This window comes from Octopus bimaculoides, chromosome 1 (assembly GCF_001194135.2).
Source record: "Octopus bimaculoides isolate UCB-OBI-ISO-001 chromosome 1, ASM119413v2, whole genome shotgun sequence".
Lineage (NCBI taxonomy): Eukaryota > Metazoa > Mollusca > Cephalopoda > Octopoda > Octopodidae > Octopus > Octopus bimaculoides.
The window spans coordinates 98,642,921-98,653,182 of NC_068981.1; the positions used below are offsets into that span (position 1 = coordinate 98,642,921).

Genomic DNA, 10,262 nt, shown 5'->3' on the forward strand with positions numbered 1-10,262 from the left:
TATATATATATATACATACATATATGTATATATTTATATATATGTATGTATGTATGTATATCACTGTATAGTCCAGTCTGCTGTATGTTGTTACACATAATTAGTCACAAAGCTCATCACAGTGTTTTAGCTATCAGATGATGCCACTTTGCTAGCTAAGCAAGCAAACAAGCCAACAGTCACTCTGAACGGACCACTAATCCATCTGGAAATTGAAAGAACAATCTCACAATCATCAATGCAACAACCTAACCAGTAGGCCACTTGCCTTCATATATATGCATATGTTTGTGTGAATATCATCATCAACATCAACATTTAACATCCAGTTTCCATGCTGGAATGGGTTGGATTAGGTTGGCAGGAACTGGCAAAGTCAGGGGCAGCACCAGGTTCCATATATACACACACACATACATATACATTTATATGGCCATCTTCCATGCTATATATATATATACTTCAAGAAAACTAATATTTCTGAAGAACTCATCCTTATTTTCCTAGTTGTGCCAAAAATGTTGGGCTGATAGATTGGTGAAGTTATCTTAAATATGATTAACATCTCACACCTTTTGTGTTCCTATCATTGCTCGTGATACAATAACATCTTTCTGAATAATGTCTTTGAAATATAACTTGACTTGTGCTTTAACTTCTTTCTCATGGGCAATCTGGAAGGAAAAAAACATCAAACATGTATTAAATAACTGATAGATATCTGAGAAGCTATTTGTTTTGAGTGATACCTCAGAAGTATCATCATTATCATTTAATATCCATTTTTCCATGCTTATATGGGTCGGATGGAAAGATTTTTTACAGCTGGAAGTCCTTCCTGTAGCCAACCTTCACTTGTTTCCAAGTAAGGTAATATTTCCCCATGATTAGATAGGTTTTCCCAGAAGACTAGAAATGAAGGACACTGCTTGCATGATGGGGATATTCATTTACAACTATTACATGACATCAAGGCAAGAAGACAGTAGTACACACCCACACATGTGTGCGTGTTTGTGTGAACTTTCAGTTTGTTAAACTATGTTTGTGACATGTTACAACTGCTAAAGGCAAAATCATTGCAGTTACATTGGAGAAACAAAATTCTCTTTTATGGTGAAAAAGGTGTAAAAACACCACATCTACCTAGTGCTGCCACCTGTCAGATTCTCAGACATCGATGTTTCTAGCTTTTTAGCCATTATCAATGGCAAATACCTAAAAGAAGCAACTCTGGATAAATCTAATGAAGCCCTGGTGCCAATAGACCACCAAGGTCATGAAAATGACAGTAATATCAGTGCCAAGCCATGTTTAGGCATAAACAAACTTTAGGTTAATTTATATATGTTTGTGACATATTTCAACTGCTAAAGGCAATATATATACATACATATATACCATCATCGTTTAACGTCTGCTTTCCATGCAGGCATGGGTTGGACAGTTTGACTGGAAACTGGTAAGCCGGGAGGTGGGGGTGGGGGCTGCACCAGGTCCCACTCTGATTTGCAAGGTTTCTACTGCTGGATGCCCTTCCTAACACCAACCTCTCCAAGAGCATAGTGGGTGCTTTTTACGTGCCACCAGCACGGGTGCCATTGACTCGACACCAGCATTGACCATGACTATGGTCTCACTTGGCTTGACAGGCCAACACAAGCATGGTATATCACCAAGGGTATTGGTCACCTGTTACTGCTTCCATGAGGCCCAAAGCTCGATTGGTGCTTTTTACATGCCCTTCAGATGGCTCTGGCATCGGCCACAACTATGATTTCACTCAGTTTAACAGATCTTCACAAACACAGCATATCGCCCAATGATTAAAGGGTGCTTTTAACTGGCCAGTTGCGCAACACTGGCATCGGCCATGACTTCAATCTCACTTGGCTTGACATCACTGCCTCCATGAGGCCCAATGCACTAACAGTGCTTTTTATGTGTCACCGGCATGGGTGCCAGTCAGATGGCACTGGCATCAGCCACGACTACGATTCACTCGATTTGACAGGTCTTTACAAGCACAGCATATCTCTAAAGGTCTCGGTCGCCTGTCATTGCCTCTGTGAGACCCAATGACTGAAGGGTGCTTTTAATGGGCCAGTTACGCAACACTGGCATCAGCCACGGCTATGATCTCACTTGGCTTGACAGGTCTTCTCAAGCACAGCATATCTCTAAAGGTCTCGGTCGCCTGTCATTGCCTCTCTGAGACCCAACATTTGAAGATCATGCTTCACCACCTCATCCCATGTCTTCCAGGGTCTACCTCTTCCACAGGTTCCCTCTACCGGTTGAGTGTGACACTTCTTCACACAGCTGTCCTCATCCATACCAGCATAATCGTCTCTCTTGCATACCACATCTGATGCTTCTTATGTGCAACTTTTCACTCAGGCCGCTTACATTCTGTTGTGCATGCACAGACATTACACATCTAGCGGAGCATGCTAGCTTCATCTCTTACAAGCCTACGCATGTCCTCAGCCGTCACAGCCCATGTTTCACTGCTGTATAGCATGCCTGTTTGCACACAGGCATCATACATGAGAAGCCTTTTGTTACCTGCAGAGATAGGAGCTCTCAGAACTTTGCCTAGTCTATTCTTATTCTAGCAGCTATGCTCTCAGAGCATCCACCCCTGCTACTGACTTGGTCACCTAGGTAACGGAAGCTATCAACTACTTTTAGTTTTCCCACCTGGCATGTGATGGAATGTATTTTCTGTACATTTTTGCTGTTTATTGTACCTGTGCACCTTCCACACACAAAAAATATATTCACTGGTAACTTTCCCCTGACACGTAAAAGCACCCACTACACTCTCTGAGTGGTTGGCGTTAGGAAGGGCATCCAGCTGTAGAAACTCTGCCAAATCAGACTGGAGCCTGGTGTTGCCATCCGGTTTCACCAGTCCTCAGTCAAATCGTCCAACCCATGCTAGCATGGAAAGCGGACGTTAAACGATGATGATGATTGCTGCACCTCTTATGTGTCTATAGCTTACACCAGGTACATCTTATGGTGTTTCTATCTACACCTTTTCTACAGATCGAACAGGGCCATCTACCTGAAGGGATTTATGATTTGTCTGCCTTTCTACTTACTAAGACTTTGGTTTTTGTTAGGTTAACTCTAAGGCCCTTCAATTCTAGACCTGGCTTCCACTCTTGAAGCTTCTCCTCTAGTTCTGGTAGTGATTCAGCTATAAGAGCAAGGTCATCAGCATAGAGGAGCTCCCAGGGGCAGCCTGTCTTAAATTCCTCTGTTATCACCTAGAGGACTATGATGAAAATGAGGGAGCTGAGGACTGATCCTTGGTGAACCCCTACTTGTACCCCAAATTTTTCACTATATTTGTTGCCAACCGTCACCTTACTGACAGCATCCCTATACAAGGCTTGTACAGCTCTCACCAACCACTTGTCTATCCCTAGTTTCCATATTGACCGCCAGATAAGGGATCAGGGAACCCTGTCAAAGGCTTTCTCCATGTCAGCAAAAGCCAAATACAGAGGTTTATCTTTGGCTAGGTATTTCCCCTGCAACTTTCTTACCAGAAATATAGCATCAGTAGTGCTTCTCCCTGGCACAAACCCAAACTGCATTTCATCTAAACTAACTCTCTCTCTAATTAGCTAGGCTATGACCCTCTCTGCGACTTTCATCACATAGAATTTATTTTGGGGTTTAAAAATGTACCCGAATCTCAAAACATGTAGTCATTTTTAAATTTTGTAATAGATTTATTCAAAATCCACTCACAAAGTTTTGGTCAGCCTGGGGCTCTAGTAGAAGACACTTTCCCAAGCTATCACACAGTGGGATTGAACCCAAGATCATATGATTAGGAAGTCAATTTCTTATCACACAACCACACCTGAAGATATTATATCAAGGACGAGAAGAAAATAAGAACTACATGACTACTGTGTTACAAGGGATGAATAAAATGGTTGAAGTGTTAAGGCAGAGAATCACCAATTCAACACTAAGAATTCGTAGCAGTTCATTCCTTCCTAGGAATTGAACTTTACCCCTTTTGATTTACATCATTTTTACAATTATCAATAAAAAACTACTTATGACTAACCATGTCTTCAATAACTTATGACTAATCAACCATTTCCCATTTTACCTGGTTTATTTTGGTGCTGAAATTATGGAAAAAAATTAGCTTTTTCAAACTGCCAAAACACAACACAAAACAAATGAAGTGAATTTTTAACCTGTTGTCTAAATCTTAACAAAAAATTAGCTTATCAGGCTTTAATGGAATTTGAACTCAGAACGTAAAGCAAGACTAAATGCTGCAAAGCATTTTGTCCAAATTTTGTGCTAATGATTCTGCCAGCTTGCCACCTTTTTTGAAAATTAACAATCACACCATGAAAATCTCGAGGCTACAAGATAATGCATGATTAATTCAAAACAGTGTGAATAAATAAGTACTACATTTGACAGAGTAATCTGAATGCAAAAGGGTTAAAGTGCTGGAAAGGGTTTGCTTCATCCCTGATGTGTGAAGTATTAACCATTTACTTACCTTTGGATCATGGACAAAAGCACCATTCGTTTTAGTTCCAGGTGGTAAGTCACCTGTTGTAATATATTTCAAAGATTCTATAATAGTCTGTAAAATAAAACATAAATTAAACGTTACTTTCAAATAACAAATAACCTACCATATTAAGTTTGGTATTATATAAATAAAATGATATCAATCTAAACTTTATATTTCATGAAAGAATCAAGAAACTTTAAATTTTTAAGCATGAGAGAAAGAGCAATATTATGCATTTTTAAACAGCATCAACTAAATAATTAGGCTTCAATATTTCACATAAGAGGAATTAGATGTAGTATGCAAGAGAGAAGACTGTGCTAGTTTGGTCATGTGAAGCAGATGGATGCCAATAGCTCCATAAAGATGTGCTGTTCACTCAAACTGAATGGAACTCATGGAAAAGAGAGACCCAGGAAGATATGGAACAAAATACAGAAGGATGACCCCAGAAAAATTAACTTTTCAAATGAAATGACAAAGGACCAAGAGATACCTGGTGCTTTGTTGTACTCCAAGAAGACCTGTTCTCCACAACAGAAGTGTTAAGGCCACATCCTCTGATGAAGAGGATTGGCCTGCAAGAGCCATGTGCTTGTACCAAGCACTCATGCCGGTGCCACATTAAAAACACACTGTAAAGTGATTGGCAGTAGGAAGAGCATTGCCATAGAAACCAAGTCAAATCAGACTGGAACCTGGAGCAGCTCTCTTGTTGGCCAGCTCTAGTCAAACCGCCCAACCCATGCCAGCATGGAAAACAGACATTAAAGGATGATGATCATGATTTTATAGAAACAAAATACATAGACAATTCCAAAAATACTCACTGTTTTACCAGTTCCATTCTGTCCTAATATCAAAGTCAAAGGGCAGAAGAACTTTATGACTTGTTTATCACTATCATCAGGGCCAAAACTACGTATCCCTTGGATACTCATCTTTATTATTATCGACATATTTATTTAGTGCTGGTTCTGAAAATTAATCAGATACATTACAATAGTGATAAAGATTAAAGAAAGTAACGTAAAACATAAATATGTTTAAAAATGATTTTGATCCTTATAATTAATAATAATGCTTACTACAACATATAAGTAATTAATAATAATGCTTATTACAACATATAAGTAATTAATAATAATGCTTACTACAACATATAAGTAATTGTAAATCTTGCAGACTCATAAACTTAGGGTTGAGTGCTAAGACTCATAAGATCAGTTTCCCAGTTTCCATGACATATCAATGATGAAGATCACAATATTCTCCTGAAAGGGATGCCAGTTCATTGCATCAAGGCTAGCATTTTGAAGAGAAGAGACAAGTCAATTACAATGATCCTGGTACTTGACTGGTACTTTATTTTATCAACCCCAAAAGGATGAAAGGCAAAGTTGGCATCAGTAGGATATGAACTCAGAACTTGAAGTGTTGGAAGAAATGCTGCTAAGCATTTTGTTTGGTAAGCTAACAATTCTGCCAGTTTACAGCATTATAAAATGAAAATATTACCAGTACAATATGCCATGCCATCACTTCCATAGTCATTCTCTATTTATCATTCAACAGCTTCTTCCTTCAACACTGCCATTAGGAAGGCAGTGCACAAAAAGTTTAATTATTTTGTAAATAACTCAATATCTTACAGGCAAACAAAATTATTTACATTCAGAAAAATTAGCTTAATAAAAAAAAAATACACCATACTGTATCTTTGAAAAATATAACAAACACAATATCAAAAGTGTTAAGGTTTATTTTATTTCCACCTGATGTTGTGTCTTACACCACTCAGAAATCCCTCCAAAGTCTACCTTTTCATCACATAATCCAGATTTAAATTCTTTAAATGCTGCTAATACTTTTTTGTAGTACATTTGACTTTTCTTGTTGGCTCACCATAAAAACCCATAATCAAGACTACTTGATAGTCTGATTACTTCTAATACTTCCAATAGCCTTCCAGATAGGTGAATGCTCATGTCTCCAAAATTCTAATTGTCATATAGATTTTTATGAGCCTCTTCATCAATGGTTGCCTGATGGGCATTCCATAACTGTGAAGAAACAAGCAAGGAATTCTCCACAAGCACAGTGAAGAAAGATGATGGTTGGATATGGCAACAAATGCAGAATATACAGGTGCAACTGAAATAATCCAATAGGCCACATGGCCCTTCGACATTAAGTGCAATCACTCACTATCAGACAATCCATCCCACTGGTCATAGGTAGAAAAAACAGTCCATCAAATATTCTATAAAAATGTTCCACTCAATCACCACTCCTGTATGCAGTGGTCAGCCCTAAGCTTTGCACTTTTGTATTTTGGATTAGATGATAGAAACAAGATGACAAATGTGGTCACATAAATATAGAAATAGCAAGGATCATAGCATGTTCACGGGTAATTTTGCTGACAGAAAGGTGTACACGTGTTAGAGATAGCCCAAAGCGAACTGGGATGATGTATATTGAAATCCATAGTCTTCATCACCTGCCATACACACATGTAAATACTCACCATCTTAAAAACACAAATACAATGCAAATGGAAATAACAGAACATGAGCAAAATTCACCATTGGAATTTGAGACACGTACAAAGAGAAGGGACGTGAAGAAAGTGCATGAGGGTTACACGATAACGTCACAGACTGTTGAAAGAATTTTGACAACTCCCACCTCCAAAAAATGGTACTACTAAAGCAGCGCGGACCCGAACGCGCAGTCGCGCGTCCGCGCTAGCTAGTCTCGAGTGGTCGATCCTAACCCTAACCCGCGTGTGCAACTGAATACGTGTTTAGGGTTAGGGTTAGGATCGACCACTCACGACTAGCTAGCGCGGACGCGCGACCGGGTCTTTAGTAGTACCCAAAAAATAATCAATTTATTTAAATAATCTAATTAATTCAAAATAGAATTCAAACGAAAATGAAATGAAAAATCAGACTTCACAAAAAACTTTCCACTTTTAATATATCTGTATTGCAAGATGTTTTTTTTCCTACATGTAACCCAACTGAACTTTACAAAGAGGAACTATTTGCTATAGCAAGAAATGTGATACATGTGAATCCAAAAACCTTGTCCTCGGTGATGTTATAGTGCTAATTAATAAAAATGGTTGTCACTATATTCGTTATCAGGAAATTCTAATGTAATAAAAAAAAAAAAGTCCTGTTGAGTGCTGGATGAAAGTGAAAGCAAATTAGTTACGTACACGGTTAATTTTCTAGTCATTATTTAATTTAAACAACTAGTCTGTGATCAATAATCAAATAGAAGGAACAACGAAATGTTGACATTTTCGTCCAACTAAAGACTTGATTTAATCTAAAAACCATTTTTACAAAAAGTATTACTTTTTATATTCGTACATATCACTGTAGTCGAGGAAAATCTAATGTAGTGCTAAAACAAATTAACGGATCTCCTACTTTGACTGTATGATGACCAAAGATCGCTGGCAACTGCTGTTGCTTGTAAATTATGCCATTATAGTACATTTAACAGTGTTCATGATGAATTAATCAATGACACTCCGAAAAAGAAAATTCCTATAAACTTCAATACTGCGCATGAAGTAAAACCCAATGAAAAGCGCGCCACTTTTGGATTATCTAATTATAAGAGGAAAATCACTTGTGAGAATTTTTTTAACAATTAAGAATAGACACAAAATATTCTAACCAACTACTTTTCGAAAGAGCATTATTTTTTATATTCCATATATATCACTGTAGTCGAGGGAAAATACGATCTGACAAACTTACCAATAAAATGCCCGTTCCTGCAGAATATCCGAATGAAATGTCAACAACATTCAAGTTCAAAGTTGAAAGTTAGGTATATGTATATTTTTTTTTACTTAGTTTTAACTACTGAATGAAAGATGAAACGATCATGACGCTTATCAGAGTATTTGTGTAGTTAAAACAATGTTGGTGATATATCAAACCACTAATTAAATAAATTTTAGAATACTTAGACACGTGAATAAAACAAACAGAAAATATTTGCTGGTCCTTTTCTAAGGGAAACAACTCTGGTATACTTCTCAATACCACAAAAATAACATGGAGAAAGCAATTAGGTTGCGAGGCGATAGTGTCTTTTTAATGAAGGGCATTATACAATATTGGTCAGCGCCATATTAAGACATGGATACACCGGACAGTTGCCCATGGGGACATGCAGGTCTGAGTTTCGAATTCTGGTCTATATATATTGTTGCTTACTGTCAATAAATAACTTCTATAAGGCCCTGCTGTTAAGAGAGCCCCAATATTGGTGTTGATAAATTACTCTTGAAGTATATTATAGACAGCTGTTCTTCAATAATGCCACATAACATGCTTATTTTAATTCTTATATTAAATAACTACAAGTCAGTCTCTGGAGTTAGCAATGTTAACCGGTTAGTACGGAGGTAGGACAGTGGAAAATTTTGCTCAGTGTCTTTAAGACAGCGACTGCATTACTGTATGCTTTGACTTCAAATGCCACTGAGTTTCATGAAATAGTTAACCACATATTTTAACTGAAATTAAGTATAGCCTTTTGCTACAAAACTAAGCTATCAGTTTGGTTTTTTCCCCTTATCTTTTCTGTCTCTGACAAAGAAACAAGTTTCAAAACTTGTCTTTACTCTTCCGGTGAAACCACTTTTGAAGAAAGTATAAACATCACAGCCCTATTAATTTTCTGTCTCATACATTTTTAAAGAAAGATTATTAAAACAGTGAGATATTATTTCAGATATTATAATATAGACATCATGATACTTGATAGTAATATTAAATTGGGTAGGAGACTACATCCAATGTGTACTTCCTTTTAAAGATTGTAGGTTGTTGATTATAGATAGATTTGGCTGCTATCTTTAGCTGTTCGAAAGACGGCAGAGAGAATCATCGTTGGCCTGCGGCAATATCTATAATAATGATGATATCGGGCAACAAATCCAGCATTTTTTTTTATCCGGTGCAAAAGTCAATAGTTTTATTGCTTTTTTAATAATTAATTTACTAATAAGGAAGCTACAGGTTGACCACAGAACAAGCATATATATTGTAACCAAGTGTTACAAGAAAGAGGAATAATAATAATGGAGGTCATTAAATAGCAGGGTTGTGTCTCAAGGAATCTAAGTAGTCAATTAAATCGAGATAGATCGAAATAAGCAGTAAAGCTCAGTTGTCTCTGACAATACCAATCACAAATAATAAAAACCAAATATGTTAATGAGGTGGGGAAAAAAATGTAGGAGCGATTATTAGGTTCTACCGAGATTTGAACTCGGATCGCTGGATTCAGAGTCCAGAGTGCTAACCATTACACCATAGAACCTTCCCCAGTACCCACCGTGCAAATATTGCTATATAAACTAAATCAAGAAAGATTTTTATTTTTGCTTTCTAAATATATTTGTTATTGGATTCTAAGACGTTTTTTTAAGCAGACATAATCTAGTTGAAGTTTTTAGGACATTGAGACGACATTTTTCTTTGGTAATTGTCAACTCAAAATGAGTGTTTTAATTGCTTATCGAATAGAGGACTTAGCGGTTTTGTATATTCCTTCTGTTCCTTTTTATCTTATGTATATCGATTAATAGGAAACATTTACTCAATTATGATGGTATTTTTACTTAAATATTTCTATATATGCCAAAATCCTAACATTG

At 37.0% G+C, this 10,262-nt stretch overlaps 1 protein-coding gene and 1 non-coding gene across 8 annotated transcripts in view; both read right to left on the reverse strand.

Annotated features, from left to right (window-relative positions):
• Nucleotides 1-8,605, reverse strand: part of LOC106876178 (DNA repair protein RAD50) — a 94,547-nt gene extending 85,942 nt beyond the window's left edge. Inside the window, exons 1-4 of one of the 7 annotated variants that reach the window (XM_014924609.2) lie at nucleotides 8,350-8,604; nucleotides 5,398-5,544; nucleotides 4,550-4,636; nucleotides 573-674 (exon numbers count right to left, since the gene is read on the reverse strand). In XM_014924609.2, coding sequence (XP_014780095.1) covers nucleotides 573-674; nucleotides 4,550-4,636; nucleotides 5,398-5,526 — 318 coding nt within the window. In that variant the 5' untranslated portion in view covers nucleotides 5,527-5,544; nucleotides 8,350-8,604. Of the gene's footprint in view, nucleotides 1-572; nucleotides 675-4,549; nucleotides 4,637-5,397; nucleotides 5,545-7,155; nucleotides 7,620-7,796; nucleotides 7,816-7,938; nucleotides 8,164-8,349 lie in introns of those variants that run through there. The other 6 variants (XM_014924612.2, XM_014924613.2, XM_052968577.1 and 3 more) reach the window with 6 other exon arrangements.
• Nucleotides 8,606-9,853: 1,248 nt separating this feature from the next.
• Trnaq-cug (transfer RNA glutamine (anticodon CUG)) lies at nucleotides 9,854-9,925 on the reverse strand. The gene has a single exon. It is a non-coding gene; the product is annotated as a tRNA-Gln (tRNA).
• Between the last annotated feature and the right edge of the window lie 337 nt (nucleotides 9,926-10,262).